The 24612-nt window shown below is 32.8% G+C and overlaps 1 protein-coding gene across 1 annotated transcript in view; it reads left to right on the forward strand.

Annotated features, from left to right (window-relative positions):
- Window positions 1-17106: 17106 nt before the first annotated feature.
- The window catches only part of LOC127712599 (protein HIRA-like), a 49544-nt gene continuing 42038 nt past the window's right edge, over window positions 17107-24612 (forward strand). The window contains exons 1-3 of the mRNA XM_052219117.1: window positions 17107-17275; window positions 21682-21744; window positions 23535-23645. Coding sequence (XP_052075077.1) covers window positions 17239-17275; window positions 21682-21744; window positions 23535-23645 — 211 coding nt within the window. The 5' untranslated portion in view covers window positions 17107-17238. The remainder of the gene's footprint in view (window positions 17276-21681; window positions 21745-23534; window positions 23646-24612) is intronic.

Consider the following 24612-nt stretch of genomic DNA (forward strand, 5'->3'; position numbering starts at 1 on the left):
AAGTAAATTCTTATAACATTAAACTAGGTACATTCTAATAACATAGCACTAAGTACTCAATCGGATGTATGAGAAGCTATACCCTTTAATACTCTATCAGATGTAGATTAGACTGGATCAGTACTCTATCAGATGTGAGAGAAGCTGTACCCTTACTCAATCACATGCATATGAGACTGCCTGTGTTCTCAATCAGATGCATATGAGACAGCCTGGGTTCTCTATCAGAATGAGAAGCTGTACCCTTACTCGATCAGATGAATATGATACTGTATACATACTCAATCACATGTATGAGAAGGTGTATTCTTACTCATTCAGATGTAAATGAAATCCTAAACGTATCAGATGCATGTCAGCCTATTATGGTAATACACTAAGTACATTCTTATAGCATAGGTATGGTAAATCCCGAAAGCATAACACTAGGTCGATTGATGTAGCATAGCACTAGGTCCATTCTTATATCATACCACTGGGAACATTATTATAGTTATCCACTTAGAACATTCTATAGCATAACACTAGGTCCATTCTTCTAGCATAGCACTAGGTTCATTATTATATTTATACATTAATTCCATTCTTATAGCATAGCACTAGGTCAATTCTTATAGCATAGCACTAGGTCCATTCTTGTAGCATAGCACAAGGTGCATAATAATATTAATACACTAAGTACATTCTAAAAGAATAGCAAGTACAATATGATAGCATTACATTAGGTACATTTTTATAGCTTAGCACTAGGTACATTCTATCAGCATTTAGCACTAAGAACATTTGCATTATATTCCATTAAGTAAATTCTTATAACATTAAACTAGGTACATTCTAATAACATAGCACTAAGTACTCAATCGGATGTATGAGAAGCTATACCCTTACTCTATCAGATGTAGAGGAGACTGGATCAGTACTCAATCAGATGTGAGAGAAGCTGTACCCTTACTCAATCACATGCATATGAGACTGCCTGTGTTCTCAATCAGATGCATATGAGACAGCCTGGGTTCTCTATCAGAATGAGAAGCTGTACCCTTACTCGATCAGATGAATATGATACTGTATACATACTCAATCACATGTATGAGAAGGTGTATTCTTACTCACTCAGATGTAAATGAAATCATAAACGTATCAGATGCATGTCAGCCTGTATCCTTCATGTATCGGATGTATCGTTCTTATAGCACAGCACAATTCATTCGTATTGCATACCAATAGATACATTATTAAAGTAATACACTAAGTACATTCTTATAGCATAGCACTAAGTACATTCGTTTGCATAGCACTAGGTCTATTGCTGTAGCAGAGCACTAGGTCCCTTCTTATAGCATAGCACTAGGTCCATTTGTATAGCACACGAATAGATAGATTATTAAAGTAATACACTAATTACATTCTTATAGCAAATCACTAGGTACATTATTATAGTGATACACTAAGTACATTCTTATAGCATAGCACTAGGTCAATTCTGCATGTCAGCCTGTATCTTTAATGTATCAGATGAATGTCAGTCTGTATCCTTCATGTATCAGATGTATTATTCTTATAGCATAGCACTAGGTCCATTCGTATACATACAAATAGATACATTATTATAGTAATACACTATGTATTACATTCTAATAGCATATGACTAGGTACATTATTATAGCATAGCACAAGGTCCATTCGTGTAGCTTAGCACTACGTACATTATTATAGTGATACACTAAGAACATTCTAATAGCAACCAAATGGTCCATTCTTATAGCATAGTACTAGGTCTGTTCTTGTAATATAGAACTACGTACATTACTATAGTAATACACTAAGTACATTCTTATAGCAACCCACTAGGTCCATTCTTATAGCATAGTACTAGGTACATTCTTGTTATATAGAACTACGTACATTATTATAGTAATACACTAAGTACATTCTTATAGCATAGCACTAGGTACATAATTATAGCATAGCACTAGGTCCATTCGTGAAGCATAGCACTACGTACATTATTATAGTGATACATTAAGTACATTCCTATAGCAAGCCACTAGGTCCATTCTTATAGCATAGTTCTAGGTCTGTTCTTGTAATATAGAACTACGTACATTGTTAGAGTTATACAGTAGGTACATTCTGATAGCAACCCACTAGGTCCATTCTTATAGCATAGTACTAGGTACATTATCATATTCATACATTAATTGAATGCTTATAGAATAGCACTAGGTTACTTCTTAGAGCACACCACTAGGTCCATTCTTGTAGCATAGCACGAGGTACATTATTATATTAATACACTAAGTACATTCTAAAAACATAACACGGACAATATGATAGCATTGCATTAGGTACATTCTGATAGCATAGCACTAGGTACATTAGTATAGTAATACACTAAGTATATTCTTAAAACACATCAGGTACTATCTTATAGCACGAAGTACTTTTTCATAACATTAAACTAGGAACATTCTAATAAGATAGCACTTAGTACTCAATCGGATGTATGAGAAGCTATACCTTTACTCTATCATACATACTCAATCACATGTATGAGAAGGTGTATTCTTACTCACTCAGATGTAAATGAAATCCTAAACGTATCAGATGCATGTCAGCCTGTATCCTTCATGTATCGGATGTATCGTTCTTATAGCATAGCACTAGGTTCATTCGTATTGCATACCAATAGATACATTATTAAAGTAATACACTAATTACATTCTTATAGCATAGCACTAAGTACATTTGTTTGCATAGCACTAGGTATATTGCTGTAGCAGAGCAATAGGTCCCTTCTTATAGCATAGCACTAGGCCCATTTGTATAGCACACGAATAGATAGATTATTAAAGTAATACACTAATTACATTCTTATATTCTTATAGCAAATCACTAGGTACATTATTATAGTGATACACTAAGTACATTCTTGTAGCATAGCACGAGGTACATCAGTATATTAATACACTAAGTACATTCTAAAAACATAACACGTACAATATGATAGCATTGCATTAGGTACATTCTGATAGCATAGCACTAGGTACATTAGTATAGTAATACACTAAGTATATTCTTAAAGCACATCAGGTACTATCTTATAGCACTAAGTACTTTTTCATAACATTAAACTAGGAACATTCTAATAACATAGCACTTAGTACTCAATCGGATGTATGAGAAGCTACACCCTTACTCTATCAGATGTAGATAAGACTGGATCAGTACTCTATCAGATGTGAGAGAAGCTGTACCCTTACTCAATCACATGCATATGAGACTGCCTGTGTTCTCAATCAGATGCATATGAGACAGCCTGGGTTTTCTATCAGAATGATAAGCTGTACCTTTACTCGATCAAATGAATATGATACTGTATACATACTCAATCACATGTATGAGAAGGTGTATTCTTACTCACTCAGATGTAAACAAAATCCTAAACGTATTAGATGCATGTCAGCCTGTATCTATCATGTATCGGATGTATTGTTCTTATAGCATAGCACTAGGTTCATTCGTATTGCATACCAATAGATACATTATTAAAGTAATACACTAATTACATTCTTATAGCAAATCACTAGGTACATTATTTTAGTGATACACTAAGTACATTCTTATAGCAACCCACTAGGTTCATTCTTATAGCATAGCACTAGGTACATTATTATGGTAATACACTAATTACATTCTTATAGCATAGCATTAAGTACATTCGTTTGCATAGCACTAGGTCTATTGCTGTAGCAGAGCACAAGGTCCCTTCTTATAGCATAGCACTAGGTCCATTTGTATAGCACACCAATAGATAGATTATTAAAGTAATACACTAATTACATTCTTATAGCAAATCACTAGGTACATTATTATAGTGATACACTAAGTACATTCTTATAGCATAGCACTAGGTCAATTCTTATAGCATAGCACTAGGTTCATTCTTGTAGCATAGCACGAGGTACATTGTTATATTAATACACTAAGTACATTCTAAAAACATAACACGTACAATATGATAGCATTGCATTAGGTACATTCTGATAGCATAGCACTAGGTACATTACTATAGTAATACACTAAATATATTCTTAAAGCACATCAGGTACTATCTTATAGCACGAAGTACTTTTTCATAACATTAAACTAGGAACATTCTAATAACATAGCACTTAGTACTCAATCGGATGTATGAGAAGCTATACCCTTACTCTATCAGATGTAGATGAGACTGGATCAGTACTCAATCAGATGTGAGAGAAGCTGTACCCTTACTCAATCACATGCATATGAGACTGCCTGTGTTCTCAATCAGATGCATATGAGACAGCCTGGGTTCTCTATCAGAATGATAAGCTGTACCTTTACTCGATCAGACGAATATGATACTGTATACATACTCAATCACATGTATGAGAAGGTGTATTCTTACTCACTCAGATGTAAATGAAATCATAAACTTATCAGATGTATGTCAGTCTGTATCCTTCATGTATCAGATGTATTATTCTTACAGCATAGCACTAGGTCCATTCGTATACATACAAATAGATACATTATTATAGTAATACACTATTTATTACATTCTTATAGCAAATGACTAGGTACATTATTATAGCATAGCACAAGGTCCATTCGTGTAGCTTAGCACTACGTACATTATTATAGTGATACACTAAGAACATTCTAATAGCAACCAAATGGTCCATTCTTATAGCATAGTACTAGGTCTGTTCTTGTAATATAGAACTACGTACATTACTATAGTAATACACTAAGTACATTCTTATAGCAACCCACTAGGTCCATTCTTATAGCATAGTACTAGGTACATTCGTGTAATATAGAACTACGTACATTATTATAGTAATACACTAAGTACATTCTTATAGCATAGCACTAGGTACATAATTATAGCATAGCACTAGGTCCATTCGTGAAGCATAGCACTACGTACATTATTATAGTGATACATTAAGTACATTCCTATAGCAAGCCACTAGGTCCATTCTTATAGCATAGTACTAGGTCTGTTCTTGTAATATAGAACTACGTACATTGTTAGAGTTATACAGTAGGTACATTCTGATAGCAACCCACTAGGTCCATTCTTATAGCATAGTACTAGGTACATTATCATATTCATACATTAATTGAATGCTTATAGCATAGCACTAGGTTACTTCTTATAGCATACCACTAGGTCCATTCTTGTAGCATAGCACGAGGTACATTATTATATTAATACACTAAGTACATTCTAAAAACATAACACGGACAATATGATAGCATTGCATTAGGTACATTCTGATAGCATAGCACTAGGTACATTAGTATAGTAATACACTAAGTATATTCTTAAAACACATCAGGTACTATCTTATAGCACGAAGTACTTTTTCATAACATTAAACTAGGAACATTCTAATAACATAGCACTAAGTACTCAATCGGATGTATGAGAAGCTATACCCTTACTCTATCAGATGTAGAGGAGACTGGATCAGTACTCAATCAGATGTGAGAGAAGCTGTACCCTTACTCAATCACATGCATATGAGACTGCCTGTGTTCTCAATCAGATGCATATGAGACAGCCTGGGTTCTCTATCAGAATGATAAGCTGTACCCTTACTCGATCAGATGAAAATGATACTGTATACATACTCAATCACATGTATGAGAAGGTGTATTCTTACTCACTCAGATGTAAATGAAATCCTAAACGTATCAGATGCATGTCGGCCTGTATCCTTCATGTATCGGATGTATCGTTCTTATAGCACAGCACAATTCATTCGTATTGCATACCAATAGATACATTATTAAAGTAATACCCTAAGTACATTCTTATAGCATAGCACTAAGTACATTCGTTTGCATAGCACTAGGTCTATTGCTTTAGCAGAGCACTAGGTCCCTTCTTATAGCATAGCACTAGGTCCATTTGTATAGCACACGAATAGATAGATTATTAAAGTAATACACTAATTACATTCTTATAGCAAATCACTAGGTACATTATTATACTAGTGATACACTAAGTACATTCTTATAGCATAGCACTAGGTCAATTCTTATAGCATAGCACTAGGTCCATTCTTGTAGCATAGCACGAGGTACATTCTTGTAGCATAGCACGAGGTACATTATTATATTAATACACTAAGTACATTTTAAAAACATAAAACGTACAATATGATAGCATTGCATTAGGTACATTCTGATAGCATAGCACTAGGTACATTAGTATAGTAATACACTAAGTATATTCTTAAAACACATCAGGTACTATCTTATAGCACTAAGTACTTTTTCATAACATTAAACTAGGAACATTCTAATAAGATAGCACTTAGTACTCAATCGGATGTATGAGAAGCTATACCCTTACTCTATCAGATGTAGAGGAGACTGGATCAGTACTCAATCAGATGTGAGAGAAGCTGTACCCTTACTCAATCACATGCATATGAGACTGCCTGTGTTCTCAATCAGATGCATATGAGACAGCCTGGGTTCTCTATCAGAATGATAAGCTGTACCCTTACTCGATCAGATGAATATGATACTGTATACATACTCAATCACATGTATGAGAAGTAGTATTCTTACTCACTCAGATGTAAATGAAATCCTAAACGTATCAGATGCATGTCAGCCTGTATCCTTCATGTATCGGATGTATCGTTCTTATAGCATAGCACTAGGTTCATTCGTATTGCATACCAATAGATACATTATTAAAGTAATACACTAAGTACATTCTTATAGCATAGCACTAAGTACATTCGTTTGCATAGCACTAGGTATATTGCTTTAGCAGAGCACTAGGTCCCTTCTTATAGCATAGCACTAGGTCTATTTGTATAGCACACGAATAGATAGATTATTAAAGTAATTCACTAATTACATTCTTAAAGCAAATCACTAGGTACATTATTATGTGATACACTAAGTACATTCTTATAGCATAGCACTCGGTCAATTCTTATAGCATAGCACTAGGTCCATTCTTGTAGCATAGCACTAGGTCCATTTGTATAGCACACAAACAGATAGATTATTAAAGTAATACACTAATTACATTCTTATAGCAAATCACTAGGCACATTATTATAGTGATACACTAAGTACATTCTTATAGCATAGCAATAGGTCAATTCTTATAGCATAGCACTAGGTCCATTCTTGTAGCATAACACGAGGTACATTATTATATTAATACACTAAGTACATTTTAAAAACATAACACGTACAATATGATAGCATTGCATTAGGTACATTCTGATAGCATAGCACTAGGTACATTAGTATAGTAATACACTAAGTATATTCTTAAAACACATCAGGTACTATCTTATAGCACTAAGTACTTTTTCATAACATTAAACTAGGAACATTCTAATAAGATAGCACTTAGTACTCAATCGGATGTATGAGAAGCTATACCTTTACTCTATCATACATACTCAATCACATGTATGAGAAGGTGTATTCTTACTCACCCAGATGTAAATGAAATCCTAAACGTATCAGATGCATGTCAGCCTGTATCCTTCATGTATCGGATGTATCGTTCTTATAGCATAGCACTAGGTTCATTCGTATTGCATACCAATAGATACATTATTAAAGTAATACACTAATTACATTCTTATAGCAAATCACTAGGTACATTATTTTAGTGATACACTAAGTACATTCTTATAGCAATCCACTAGGTCCATTCTTATAGCATAGCACTAGGTACACTATTAAAGTGATACACTAAGCACACTCGTATAATAACCCACTTGGTCCATTCTTATAGCATAACACTAGGTACATTATAAAAGCATAGCATTAGGTACAATATTATGGGAATACACTATGTACATTCTTATAGCATAGCACTAAATACATTCTTATGTATAGCACTAGGTATATTGCTGCAGCTTAGCACTAGGTCCATTCTTATAGGATAGCACTAAGTCCATTCTTGTAGCATAGCACGAGGTACATAATCATATTCATACACTAAGTACATTCTAAAAGCATAGCAAGTACAATAGGTTAGCATTACATTAGGCACATGTTTATAGCTTATTACTAGGTACATCCTTTCAGTATTAAGTACTAAGAGCATTTCATTATATTCCACTTAGTAAATTTTTGAAACATTAAACTAGGTACATTCTAAGAACATAACACTTAGTACTCAATCGGATGTATGAGAAGCTATACCCTTACTCTACCAGATGTAGATGAGACTGGATGAGTACTTAATCAGATGTGAAAGAAGCTGTACCCTTACTCAATCACATGCATATGAGACTGCCTGTGTTCTCAATCAGATGCATATGAGACAGCTTGGGTTCTCTATCAGAATGATAAGCTGTACCCTTACTCGATCAGATGAATATGATACTGTATACATACTCAATCACATGTATGAGAGTGTATTCTTACTCACTCAGATGAAAATGAAATCCTAAACGTATCAGATGCATGTCAGCCTGTTTCCTTCATGTATCGGATGTATCGTTCTTATAGCATAGCACTAGGTCCATTCGTATAGCATACCAATAGATACATTATTAAAGTAATACACTAATTACATTCTTATAGCAAATCACTAGGTACATTATTATAGTGATACACTAAGTACATTCTTATAGCATAGCACTAGGTCAATTCTTATAGCATAGCACTAGGTCCATTATTGTAGCATAGCACGAGGTACATTAGTATATCAATACACTAAGTACATTCTAAAAACAAAACACGTACAATATGATAGCATTGCATTAGGTACATTTTGCTAGCATAGCACTAGGTACATAAGTATAGTAATACACTACGTATATTCTTAAAGCACATCAGGTACTATCTTATAGCACTAAGTACTTTTTCATAACATTAAACTAGGACATTCCAATAAGATAGCATTTAGTACTTAATCGGATGTATGAGAAGCTATACCCTTACTCTATCAGATGTAGATGAGACTGGACCAGTACTCAATCAGATGTGAGAGAAGATTACCCTTACTCAATCACATGTATATAGTACTCAATCGGATGTATGAGAAGCTATACCCTTACTCTATCAGATGTAGATGAGACTGGACCAGTACTCAATCAGATGTGAGAGAAGATTACCCTTACTCAATCACATGCATATGAGACTGCCTGTGTTCTCAATCAGATGCATATGAGACAGCCTGGGTTCTCTATCAGAATGATAAGCTGTACCCTTACTCGATCAGATGAATATGATACTGTATACATACTCAATCACATGTATGAGAAGGTGTATTCTTACTCACTCAGATGAAAATGAAATCCTAAACGTATCAGATGCATGTTTGCCTGTATCTTTAATGTTTCAAATGTATGTCTTCCGGTAGCATAGTACTAGGTCCATTCGTATAGCATACAAAAAGACATATTATTATAGTAATACACTATTAATTACATTCTTATAGCATATCATTAGGTACATAATTATAGCATATCATTAGGTACATAATTATAGCATAGCACTAGGTCAATTCGTGTAGCATACCAATAGACACATTATTATAGTAATACACTAAGTACATTCTTAAAGCATATGGGTATAGCAGATATATTCTAATATCATATCACTAGGCACTTTCTTATAACATTACACAAGTTACATTCTTAAAGAAAAAAACTAGGTACATTCGTATGCAAAAACTTTTAGCACTAGGTACATTCTTATAGCATAGCACTAGGTACATTATTATAGCTTAGCACTAGGTACATAATTATGGTAATACACTAAGTACATTCTTATAGCATAGTACTAGGTCCACTCTTATAGCATAGCACTAGGTACATTATTATATCAATACACTAAGTATTATAAAATCATAGCAAGTACACTATGATAGCATTACATTAGGTACATTCTTATAGCTTAGCACTAGGTACATTATTTCAGCATTAAGCACTAAGAGCAGTTGCATTATATTCCACTAAGTAAATTCTTATAACATTAAAATTAGTACATTCTAATAACATAGCACCAAGTACTCAATCTAAAGCTATACCCTTACTCTATCAGATGTAGATTATACTGGATCAGGACTCAATCAGATGTGAGAGAAGCTGTACCCTAACTCAATTACAAGCATATGAGACTGCTTGTGTTCTCAATCAGATGCATATGAGACAGCTTGGGTTCTTGAGAAGCTGTACCCTTACTCGATCAGATGAATATGATACTGTATACATACTCAATCACATGTATGAGAAGGTGTATTCTTACTCACTCAGATGAAAAAAAAATCCTAAACGTATCAGATGCATGTCAGCCTGTATCTTGAATGCATCAGATGTATGTCAGCCTGTATCCTTAATGTTTCATATCTATGTAATCCTGTATCCTTCATGTATCAGATGTATGTCAGCCTGTACCCTTAAAATATCAGATGTATGCCAGCCTGTACCCTACATGTAACAGTTGTATGCCATCATGGATCCTCAACGTTTCAGATGTATGTCATCCTGTATCCTTCATGTATCAGATGTATGTCAGCCTGTATCCTTCATGTAACAGTTGTTTGTCATCGTGTATCCTTAACGTTTCAGATGTATGTCATCCTGTATCCTTCAGGTATCAGATGTATATCAGCCTGTATCCTTAACGTATCAAATGTATGTAAGTCTGAATTCTTTACGTATCAGATGTATGTCAACCTGTATCCTTCATGTATCAAATGTATGTCAGCCGGTATCCTTAAAGTTTCAGATGTATGTCAGCCTGTAACCTTAAAGTTTTAGATGTATGTCAGCCGGTATCCTAAAAGTTTCAGATGTATGTCAGCCTGTATCCTTAAAATTTCAGATGTATGTCAGCCGGTATCCTTAAAGTTTCAGATGTATGTCAGCCTGTATCCTTAAAGTTTCAGATGTATGTCAGCCTGTATCCTTAAAGTTTCAGATGAATGTCATCCTGTGTGTCAACCTGCATCCTTCGTGTATCAGATATATGTCACCTTGTATCCTTAACATATCAGGTGTGTGCTAGTCTGTATCCTAAAAGTATCAGATGTATGCCAGTCTGTATCCTTTATGTATCAGATGTATGTCAATCTGTATCCTTAATGTATCCGATGTATGTCAACCTGTATCTTAAACGTTTCAGATGTATGTCAGCCTGTATCCTTTATGTATCAGATGTATGTCACCCTGTATCCTTAACGTATCAGATGTATGTCAACATGTATCCTTTATATATCAGATGTATGTCAACCTGTATCCTTTATGTATCAGATGTATGTCATCCTGTATCCTTTATGTTTCAGATGTATGTCATCCTGTATCCTTTATGTATCATATGTATGTCATCCTGTATCCTTTATGTTTCAGATGTATGTCATCCTGTATCCTTTATGTATTAGTTGCTACTTGGAAACTTGATTCTGTAAATCGTGAGGATAAAAAGCCTATTGGAAGATGACTATGAAAATAATGCAATTGACATTTTGACATATCCTGTTAAATTACAAAAAGAACAAAGATTTAAGTTTTCAGTTACATGTTTAACTCAATTTGGATGTTGGGTGATATAAGCTTATGATGAATGATATTGAATTATGTATCTTCAAGATATTATTAGGAATTTAAGGTCATAAATTTGTTTTTAAAAGTGAATATATGCACTACATTATAAATTTACAGAAAATGTTTTTGATACAAAAGTAATGTACTAATGCAAATAAATATCAAGTAATGAATTCAGAAATACATCTTACTTACCAGCCTAGCGTTTCTGTACTAAAATTTAACAATATAGACCTAACATTCAATAATCAATCTAACAGACCTAACATTTAATAATCAAGCTAACACACCTAGCATCTTTTCTTTAAGTTTATCATTGGTATGTCTAAATTTCATTGGTCGTCTTTTAGCTGCATTTTCTTTATTTCTTGCTTTTGTGCTGGTTTGAATGATTTCTTATATGATGGATGGGGTTTACAGAATAGAGAATAAAGAATTTGCTTTAGACTTGAATTTTAGTTTATTGAAGGACCTTTTGTCTAATTTTAAAACTATACTGTAAGTTGTAAAAATATTTGAATAAGCTCTCGCCACGATATAGCCTTGTTGTGCTCATGCGGCGTAAAGCAAACACCAATCAATTATTCAGAATAGAGAATAATGGCCCCAAAAAATATAATGAATAGAGAAAAAAGAGTTTTTAAAATAAAGTATTTCAAATAACATCTAAATTTTCAAATTTATTTAAATTCATGAAAATACCATTTTTTTTTTGGTAAAGTTCATGTGAAATTCACGTGAAAAATTCCATGAGAGATTCATATGAATCACAATTCACGTGAAATTCACATGAACATTTTCACGTGAGTTTCATGTATAAGCTCGTTTTAGGTGAATCTCACATGAAATTTTTCACATGTGAAATTCACGTGAGCAAATTTTGCCTGTGTACTGTGGATACATTCTTTTTCATGGTACCAATTTTCGTGGATTTAGAAAAAAATGTATTTTGATGTTTGATTTCATGATTTTGCTTAAATATGCATGTACATACTTATAGAAAATTTATACTTTGCTGAACATTTAAATTTGTGATTCACCTTTAACCACGAAATCCACGGAAATTGGTATCACAAGTATATCAATGAATCCAGGGACTATTATAGTATATGATATTTGGAGAATTTGGAATTTTTAATGATTTCTGTTTTTAAATGTATTCACAAATTTTGAATATTCAATGCCTAATAGTAGTCTAAGATATAATATATATATATAGCAGGGTTTAAGAACATCCGTTGTTCGACCTGCTAGTCAAATGCGTTTTGTTAAAATATACTTTTTCACTTTTTTGGTCTTTTGGAAAATGTTGTTTGTGCTGTATTTAGACTCCTCTGCCAAGGAATTTGTTTTGCATGCACACGTATAAAAATTGCGGTTTTTATCCAACGCAATCATAGGTTTGAACGTTGTTTTCAATTTAGACTTGTATATATATATATATATATATATATATATATATATTAAAAATTAAAAATGATCTGTTATATATTTGTAAAAGATCATTTTTAATTTTTAAGGGTTACCCCTATGTTGTGAAAGACCTTATTGGGTTGTTTTTTTTATAATTAATGGCTTTCCCCTACGTCGGGAAAGACCTAATTGTATTTCTAATGTTTTTTTTCTTCCAACATTTTTTTGATGTGGCCTCCACCCATTGATATTAAAGTTTTCATGACCAAATTTTGACCATCGATAGACCTCATCATGAAGTATTACCAGCTGACCTTGTATAAGATTTCATCATCCCCTTTAGAAGTGATCTCCCTTTAACTAGTTTTTTCAACATCCCCCTCCCTCATTGTTTTTGAAGATATCATGACCTTATTTGGACAATAGGTAGTTCTCATCATGAAGTATTACCATATGACCATGCGTAGGAATTTCATCATCCCCTTTTAGAGTTATATCTCCTTGAAACAATGTCTTTTATTTGCATATATCTTAAAAAAAATACAGATAGAATCGATCCGATAATGGCAACATGTACAGGAACAGATGGCAATGTTAATAAACATAAACAACAATTATTTTGTTAACAACACTTACAAGAGTTATTTTCCTTGAAATATTATATATAATTTTTGAAAATTTATATTTCGAGCTTCACCAATAATCTTCAATTCATGCTCCTTTTCATTTGCACTCATGGTCAAAGGTCATAGAGTGCAAAAAGTTTTTTCTGTTAAATTTCAAGCTTGAATGTTAACAATGGATAAGAAAACGGTAAGAGATAGCTGCACACAAATAGCGTAAAAAATGTTCCTCTCGAAGAGCTCTACATTTTATTCATTAAATCCAAAACTGTCCGACCACCCGTTCAAAAGTTACGACGAGATAATTCTTTAAAGTATAGTTTTTTGTCTCGCCTGCGACGAAAGTCGCAGAAAGTGAAACATAGGTATTACTATCCGGCGGCGGCGGCGGCGGCGGCGACGGCGGCATAAACTATTTGTATAAAGCTTTATATTTCAGAAGGTAGAAGACCTGGATGCTTCATACTTTGTATGCAGATACCTTATGTTACGATCTTTCCGTCTGTCATATGTCCAATGTCCTTGACCTTATTTTCATGGTTCAGCGACTGCTTGAAAAAAAAAGTTTAGTTTTTTTGTTATGTAAATTTCTCACTTATTATGGGTAATAGGATAACTATATTTGGTATATGGGTTCCTTGCAACGTCTACATGTCCATCAGACAGGGTTCACCTGACCTCAGCCTCATTTCATGGATCAGTGATCAAGGTTAAAGTTACGTGATTAGGTCCGTTTCTCAGATACTACAAGCAGTAGGTCAGCTATATGTGGTGTATGGAATGATTATAAGGGATACATGTCAGTCTGGCAGGTTTCATCTGACCTTGACCTCATTTTCACGGTTCATTGGTCAATGTTAAGTTTTTGTGTTTTGGTCTGTTTTTCTAATACTATAAGCCATTGGTCAACTATATTTGGTGTATGGAATGCTTGTAAGGTATACATGTCTGTCTGGCAGGTGTCATTTGTCCTTGACCTATTTTCATGGTTCATTGGTCAATGTTAAGTTTTTGTGTTTTGGTCTGTTTTTCTAATACTATAGGCAATAGGTCAACTATATTTGGTGTATGGAATGATTGTAAGGTGTACATGTCTGACTGGCAGGTGTCATTTGTCCTTGATCTCATTTTCATGGTTCATTGGTCAATGTTAAGTTTTTGTGTTTTGGTCTGTTTTTCTAATACTATGAGCAAAAGGTCAACTATATTTGGTGTATGGAATGATTGTAAGGTGTACATGTCTGTCTGGCAGGTATCATTTGTCCTTGACCTCATTTTCATGGTTCATTGGTCAATGTTAAGTTGCTCTTGTTTGGTCCTCTTCTCAGATACTATAAGTCATAGGTCAACTATATGTGGTGTATGGAATGATTGTAAGGTGTGCACGTCTGTCTGACAGGTTTCATCTGACCTTGAGCTTATTTTCATGGTTCATTGGTCAATGTTAAGTTTCTGTTGTTTGGTCTTCTTCTCAGATGCTATAAGTAATAGGTCAACTATATTTGGTGTATGGAATGTATTTTATTATTTAACTGCTGATTACTTACATTGAAATAGATTATTTTATAAAAATCTTTAAATAACATTAATAATGATAATAAATAATAAAAACTTTTAAGGGATCATTACTAAACCGTGATTAACAAAAACATTGGAAGGTGTGAAAATATTAAAATAAGGTCACTCATGCATGAATGTTTAACATAGAATACAGTTCACTCCAGTCCCTTCATAAAGATTAATTGGCTGAATATGTACAGATTGAAGAACTTTTGAAATTTTGTTTGCACAACAGAATCACATTTACTGATTTTTGATACATATGAAATAAGATAAGTATTGAGATAAGTAAAAAATATTTTAGCATAGCAACATAAATAGATAAATAGATAATATGAAAATATGGCTTTTTACAATATTTTGATCAAAGATTGAAGATAATTTTTGTTTTTTTGTTTTTTTTTTTGGGGTGGGGTGGTCTATCAGGTTCATCTCAAGGAATTGACAAATATTTATCCAGTTTCTGCAATGCCTTAAAACTTTTCCTTGTGCACAGGTGTGTCTGTACTCAAGAGGAAATTAAAAAAAATGGCCATATTTGTCAATCCCTTCTGATGAACCTTAAATCTAGATGAAAAATTATTTCATAAGAAATTTCAAAGTTTGCTTTTAGTAGTCATTTGACTTAATGTTTCAAAAAAAAAAATTGTATAATGCAATTTTATTTACTCAAATGTTGTTGCTATATTTGCCTGTGATTTATTATCCAAAAGTGTATCCCATGTGATTTTATGATGCTGTTTTTTCTAAAAAAACATGTTACTCAACATGAATGTAAAAGCATTACAGACCTATATTTAAGCCTAAGGTCAAGGTAACTAAAAAAGACTAAAATTTGAACATAGGTTTCAGGATGTATTCAATGGGATTGCAACTTAACTTGGATATGTGGCTACATAAATTAACAGAAAGAAGAGGAAGATCCCTGGCTATTGTTTTTCAAGTCGCTATGTCTTAGTTCGAGGTCCTATTTACTAACAATAGATTTGCATAAGACCATATTACTGTCTTAAATCATGATTTATATGGGGGCCATGGTAATATTTATATTCATGCTCATTCATCATTAAAATGTTAATTTAATGTAAAGCTTATATAAACTTATTTGTTTTACTTTCAACATAAATTCAATTATGAACACTAAAACAGGCGAGACATTTCAGTGTGTCCACTCTTGTTGTGTATATCTTTGAAACGGTAACAGATATCAACCAACTATATACTGCAAACATGGTCAGTATTTTAAGACCTTCAGTTTGAGGTCAATGTCAAGATCATGGGGAAATTTCACCTTGACATTTCAAGGGTACTATAACCTTGACATTAAAATTGTAACCTTTTGAAAGTTGAAGTGGTCCTGGGTTGAATCGTGGTAGTCCCATGTCTCGATCTACGACTTCTGAGTCACAAGTTCGGTATTGAAACATATATTTAATTATTCATCGTGCCCTTAATGAGCTATGGAATTGCCCCAATTTTTGTGGATTATAATTTTTCCGGAATGAAAATTATCTGCTTCCAAGGATTTGTACCAGTAAGTGTGTGTACACATGGATCTTTACTATACGTTTTTTAAAGCGTAAGTGGTTGGTTGGTTTGCATAAATCTGTAAAACAGAATATTTTTTTTTTCAATGCTGCGACAGGTTAATTAGACTCACTGGTAAATCATTGGATGCAGATAATTTTTATTCCGGAAAAATTATAAACCCCAACCCCCTCCCCCTTTTTACATGAATCAGACATCGACATAATATTCATTTTATTTTCATTATTATACTTATAACAAAAAGTATTGTTGTTATTATAATTACAGAATCCTAACATGGACTTTGCCTGATTAAAAATATATATATATAAAAATATGTTACAATAGCCACGACAAAAACTGTATTCCCGTCCAATCCTCGTCGCAAACGGGATCTTATTGCGTCAAAATGCAAAATGGCGGGGAGTTGAAAAGCAAAACAGTGGAAAAGAAAAAATCTATTTATATTGTTTAAACACCAATAATACACGCCGACATGCATTTCTATCCATAAATTTGTCAAGATAACCAATATTATGCGATTGACAAAACCTGGTTGGGTTCATCACGATGGCAAGTGATTTTTTCAAAAAATTTCTCTCCCTCATACATTGACATTGTAGTTGCCGTTGGCACTATCATTTGCAAACATTCTAACATGTCTGAGAACTTGCATTCCAAAAATTAATAAGATGCACTTGTACGATTCAGTTCCAATGGGGTAGGGGACCACAGCATTTAGTAAGTGTCAGGACTTAAACGTAGCCGCGGAACCAAACTTCCAAAGGCTCTTGTGGTCCTTGTGTCAAAGTTGTGATAAGTTTTTACATTATGACAATTTGCACAGACCATAGTCATAGATATTACAAGGACAACAAGAAGCTAACTTGGATGTAGCTCTTCATTTTATTTTGAAAACTTTCAATGACAACCTTTTATTTAAAAAAAACATAAAAAATAAAAGTTGACAAAAGGAAAAGCAGGCTCAAATATTGGACTTGTGTATGCTTCAGGGGAGTTCCTGAGAACTCCCTAAAACTAAATATGAACCCGAGAACAGATAGCTATTACCTGAAAACTTAATTTTATTTCATGTCTATAGCGTTATACTGCATGTACTGCCTTATTACTGATATTAAGGGCTATTATTTTTGAATCTGGGTCCGTTCGCCCAAAAACACATTTGCCCCCATTCATGTTCGCTCCCTTTCACTTTCGCACTCTACACATTCGCACCCTTTTTATTGGTTTTGTGTTTAATAATTTTGTTATTGAGTTTTGGTAACTGTATTGCTGTAAATATTTTTTTTCATTGTTTCAAAATAAAGTGAGATTCTGACAACATTTTTTTGTGTTGAATAAATCTTAATCATGTTTTGGTTAGTGTATTGCTAAAAAAAAAATTTCATTGTTTCTAAATAAAGTGAGATTCTGACAACGTTTGTTTTTTGTGTTGAATAAATCTTAATCATCTTTTGGTTAGTGTATTGCTATAGATTTATGTTTTCATTGTTTCAAAATAAAGTGAGATTCTCACGTTTTTGTGTTTTTTTTTTTATGCTGAATAAATCTTAAATTATGTTTTGGTTAGTGTTGTGATATAATTTTTTTTTCATTGTTTCAAAATAAAGAGATCAAAGCTGTTAAAATCAAGTTATCTTACATGTTTTTCTTTTAACATTTTCAATGTTTTACTCATACCAAGCCAAATACATGCAGTATTTACATCAAAGCAAGTTAAAACAACAATCATGATTTTACAACACACAACAATAATACCAAATTTAGCTGTGTATAAATACCAATTAGCAGTAATCATACATTTGTACATTTATAATTAACATTTAATAATTAATCATCAAATTGATAAAAAAAAACAACATTCATATGATAATTCCCCAATTTTTATTCAGGAAAATATTTTTTTTTTGGTATATATATATATAAAAAAATATCTAATAATTCAACTTGAATTTGAATAAAAATTGGGTGCAAACGGACCTAAGGGGCGAACTTGTGAGGTGCGAACGTGTATTGGGCGCGAACGGACCTGATACCATTATTTTTTGATATACATGATATACAATGTAAGTCATTTTTACTCAATAAAAGTACATCTTAACTTTGTAGAAATCGATTTGTGATTTGTATGAAGTTTCCTTTAAAACAATATCATGAATGTCATTGAATATGGCAGACATAATTATTCAAAAAGGAGATAACTAAAAGAATAATAACGTTCGCCATATACAAATGTAACTCCATATAAAATAGAGGGGTCAATATGCTAATTTATTTTGATGCAGGACATGATGTCCATACTGCCACGTCGTCCATAGGATGTATTGTCCATACATTGAAAAGATGTATCGGCCATAGAACAGCAATTAAAATATGGCATCTTATCACATTTAACCAACGATAAAAATGACTTCTGAAATTCTCTATAATCGACAATTAAAAGAAAATAAAACATACATGTACTTACACCATATGACCCCGAACAAAATGTAAACTCCTACTGCCTGTAGATACTTTTATTTTGCAGTCAGGGGACTTACTTAAATGAGTGATTTTCTAAATCACTGATTCAAGTAACATTATGTCCATAAAGGTTGGAAGTAAGAGTTGTCTTTCTTTAATAATCACCTATTTAAGTAGTACAAATTAATCACTAGACTAAGTGATTTAATTTTATTGTAGCTTTAAATATAGAATACTAATGATCCAGGGACTAATTATGTTGCTAAAATTATCAGAACCAAATCTGTGTTGATAGGATGACCGGGTCATGTCAGGTGATGACCTTGTACCAAATCTAGGATAATGACATAAAAATCACTTGTTTAAGTATCATACCTCAATTTCCTTCCAAAAAATCACTTCTTTAAGTATCATTATTTTAATAACCCCCACTAATTTCAACACCCCCGAACATTGAAATTTTGATCGCGAACAGTAGAATTTTATTACATAATCTATAAGATGATACCTTGAATTTTACAGGAAAAATACTCCCACTGCTGGGAAAAATCTGATAAGAAAGCATCAGTTCATTATGTAAAGCCATTTTTATAGCATTTTTTTTTACTAAAATAGAATTTGCAGGTAAATGATTGCATCAAAGGCATAAACCTTGCTGCTTAAAAGAAGCAAAAAGTTCATTATTTTCAATTTTACTAATGAAAAGATATTATCTAAACCTATGTGTTTAAAATTTTGGTAAAACTACAAAATCACAATTTGTGACAAAACTTCGAATTTGCTACTTAATCACTTATTTCAATAAGTCCCCTGACTGTTTTGGCATGGCACAAGTCATGTCTTCTTTGACTGTCCATGGTGTTAAAACACTTAATCCCTTGGATATGTGTTTTAATTGATTTTAGTCTCTGATGCATGATTTTTTATTGTTAATTGTTTTTAGCTTTTAACTAGCTTTCAGTAACTGAAATCATACTTTTGTGTTTATTTGACTTGTTGACACAATTTGTAATGCATTTCTGTAATTCAATGTCTACTTAGTTTGTGTTATAAATTGTCTCACTATTTTTAATATGTACCACCTTTGATAAGTATTTAGTATGATGATAAATTTTCACTTCTGTACTCTTACTCTGAACAACAAATTTTATGCAGCTGTGCTATTTGCGCAGTCAAATTACATTGACCGTATATTTGTGATACACAGTCAATGACCGTATATCGCCTTGTTTATGACGTTGACAATGTGTTTCCGTAAAGTTTTATTTATGACAAAAAGTACAGGTTCACAGAATTTTTATGTCATTCACTCCAAATTAAAAAATGATGGTTTTTACCCTAAATATTTTATTTGGAACAGTTGTAGGTGTTGCAGTATATAAAGAATAACCATACATTGTCTCGAAATATAAATTTTATTTGTTCTCGGCTCAAAACAGGATAGAAATGCTCTGCAAAGCCTCGCTTTCTACCTGTTACTAAGCCTTGTACAAATTAAATTTATATTTTTCGAGATAATGTATAGTTATTCTATATGTCTCAGGTTAGGATGAAGGTTGATGACTGTTAAAACGTTTATACCCGCTGCATTTTCATGCACCTGTCCTAAGTGAGGAGCCTGTTGTTCAGTGGTTGTCGTTTGTTAGTGTGGTTCATAGATGTTTCTCATTTTTTATATAGATTACACCGTTGGTTTTCCTGTTTGAATTGTTTTACACTATTCATTTTAGCTTGCTGTTCGGTGTGAGCCAAGGCTCCGTGTTGAAGGCTGTGTTGAAGGCCGTACTTTGACCTATAATTGTTAACTTTTTATACATCATGTACATTTTGACTTGGATGGAGAGTTGTCTCATTGGCACTTGTATTATTATATTTTATGTTATAATTACAATTGAATAAATACTTAAAGTATGGACTATGTGGTGGTATGGCTGACACATCCTATGGACGACATGGTAGTATGGCCTTTGCATCTCGAAAGCAATCATTTCAGGCGGCAGTAATGGTAACATTTCTTAAATTATGGTGCCCATATCATGCATATTGTTAAACCCATTTTTTTTTCACACCGTTATTCTATGGTCCTCCTCTCATCAAATCAGCAATATGTTCTTATTCTAAAGGAAGCTATATCTAAAGAAGCTACATTGTACAGCTGTTGGTTTGATACAGCTGCTCAAGGGAAAAAAACCACAAAACAGGAACAATACTAACAGGTTTCATGAAGCCTCTTGATATAATTTAAATGCAATCAGCAGTATTTGTGAGAGGTCAGTAAGAAGTATAAAAAAAGCCATCTGTCTGCTTTCCAAATTCTCCTTCGACAGGTTAGGGGAAATAGTCATGATTCGAATCCTAGAACACTGCATGACCATATTATCATATTAAGTAACAACAAATGGTATCAGTAAACAGCATTCACCTTACAGAATTTAGTTTAAAAACTTTCTTTTGGTACATTTTGGTATGTTTTATAACTTTTTCTTATTTTCTAGGTAAGCCAATATTCTCCATAGACATTCATCCAGATGGCTCCAGATTTGCAACTGGGGGACAAGGTAAAGCAATTGAAAAAATTAAGAGTAAATCATAGTCAGAGAGGGATTATTCTTTTCTTTGGTTGACTAGTATACTATGTAAAGATATTACCGTGAATTTGTATAATCAGGGATTCTACAATCCCTGACATTTTTTGTAGTCATTTATTATGCATAATTCCTTAAAATTTTAGTAATTATATACGATCACTAAAGTTACCAGTGATTATACATAATCCCTAATTATACACATTCACTGTAATATATATATATATACATGATATACATGGTTTATCAATTGGATAAAAATTGAAATGAGGCAACAAGTGGTTTAAATTTTTAACAGCTGATCCCAGTTTGTTAAATCAAATATATCTGATAAATTTAAGGTTTTTTTTCGGACATTGTTGATGTATTACAGTCATATTACAATCATTAAAGATTTTAATAAATATATTTTTAAAACACGTAAATATTGGATGATTTACTAAAAAAATATATTTTGCCTCTATTTATCTAACCTACGACTAAAGTATCGTAGTTGATGACACTACCATTTGTTAAAATGAGTGATTAAGGCCCTCGGTCATAAAACTTTATTCGGTACTCTGTGAAAAAAAATTGTATTCAAAACACCAAATCCTATAATTTGATTGGTTGATTGCTGAGCCTGAGTGCTTGAAAATTTTATGATCGCAAGGCCTGGTCACACAAACAAGACATTTCTCTGTGTTCAGTTTATTTATAAACTTTTTATTCTTTGTTTACTTACAACTTCAGTATTCATGTTATTAGGCAAAAAAAAAATCAGCTTTATATATATATATTAAATTTACCCTTTTTATCTACTCATTCCGTGTCTCTGCACAATTTATGCTTTGAACTTCCGTTATGAATCTTAATGGTTTCCTTTTTAAATGATTTAGATCCCTCAATGAAATCCGATTGGCCAGCTAAATCAGGAAGGCCCTGTCAAAAATTGCAGCTCATTTTATTTTCAGATTCATTATAGATCAACCAGGAGAACTTTTTTAGCCAGCTGTTTAGGAATTTTCTTATAAATTTTTCAGTACCACTTGAAGTTGTTGCCGCGATTTTATGCTTAGTTGTAACATTAGAAGATGTACTTGGCTCTTCAAAAGCTGGAGTTTCTATAGAGGAACTCTCCCCCCTTCTTTTTGTTTCTTAGGTGGTGAAACATCTTTGTTTTGAAAAATCCGGACAGCAACATCTGTTTGGCTGCCATGATGTATTGGCCCCGAAAACACTTCATTAGACGCTTGTATTCCCAGTTAAGTTAAGCGCTTTATAGACCCTGTTAAGATTAAAAATGCTTGAAATCATATTCAAGATTTAGCATACATTCAAGCGCTCATATGACTGACTGTGAATAAAACTTAATAAAATACGACCGGAGGCAGGTTGATAATCCGGAATTTTACAGTCGCCAGATGTCAACCAAAAATGAAATTAAGGTCTCCTGGAGGCTTATAGGTCGCCCAGGCGACTGTTTTAATAGCCTAAATTGAGGGCTGTATATTTGTTCCTGTATTAAAAGGCTTCTGCTTTTTTCAACAGTATTTAAAATTGAATGAAATTCAACCAAATTAGCAGAGACCACTTCTAGATGTACTGACAGAGATAAATGTTTTAAAATATTACATAAATTGCTTTTCTCCCAAGGGTATCACATATGAATTCAGGAGGTACCTAGGAGTTGAAGGGTAATAGAACATGATATTGCCTCTTCATTGCTCTTAGTGAATGAACTGACTGTAAAGTTTCTCAATTATTGTTTTCTGTATTTGTAGGTGATGATACAGGAAAAGTTGTAATTTGGAATACAGCCCCTGTTAGAAATGAGGCTGATGAGAAAGATAAAAATGTGCCAAAAATTATTTGCCAGATGGACAATCACATTGGTAAATTTTAAGAACAGTCTTTATATAGCCGACTATGCTGTATTGGCTTTGTTCATTATTGAAAGCCGTGGGTGGCCTTTAGTTTTTAATTTCTATGTCATTTGGTCTGTTGTGGAGAGTTGTCTCATTGGCAATCATACCACATCTTCTTATTTTTATATTTAAAGATTTCCTACAATTTAAGATGTGGAGAGAGCTAAAAAAACAAAAAGTGAACCTAAAGTATCATGTAAACACTAGAGATATAACTTTACACTTGAAATATTTTCAGGACATATTGCTATATTTCATGATAGATAAGATACATACTGCTGTCCGTATTTTGAAGAAATCTATTCTCAGTGTTAGCCATTTTGATGTTAATATCATTTATATTTGTCTAAGGTGTCCTATTATTTAAAAAATAGACCAAAAAGGGATAAATGAACTGATGTGAAATTGATTTTATTTTCTTTTGAACTCATTTTTATGTGTTTTCTAAGTATAGAAAATGATAGCTGTGTATTTGGGATGCGCAAACATAAATCAAACTATTAGAACAATATCTTTTAGTGATCATTAGTATGATTACAGTGTTTTGGTGAAGTGTTACCTCTCTATAAAACACAAGCCAACATAATACAGTCAACAACTTGAAGTTGGTTGGTTGCACTATACAATATTGCTAGGTAATTGAAATTTTGTCACATGTATATAATCATATTTTGGTAAATCTACTAAGGGCTATTCCATTAAAATGTATGTGGGAGGGTAGGAAGGGAAGTTTAATAATTGAATGTGGGTCATGGGTCTTTTTTTCAGTATGCGTCTATTACCATTATGCAAAATTATCTAAAAAATGGTTCTTGGTTGTAGGGATATTTTGAAAGTCCCTTCCTACCCTCCCACATACATTTTAATGGAATAGCCCTAACCAGTCTGATCGAAATACAGATCCTGTGTCCTAGCTTCACTTACAAAGATATAT

This window comes from Mytilus californianus, unplaced genomic scaffold (assembly GCF_021869535.1).
Source record: "Mytilus californianus isolate M0D057914Y unplaced genomic scaffold, xbMytCali1.0.p SCAF_8, whole genome shotgun sequence".
NCBI lineage: Eukaryota > Metazoa > Mollusca > Bivalvia > Mytilida > Mytilidae > Mytilus > Mytilus californianus.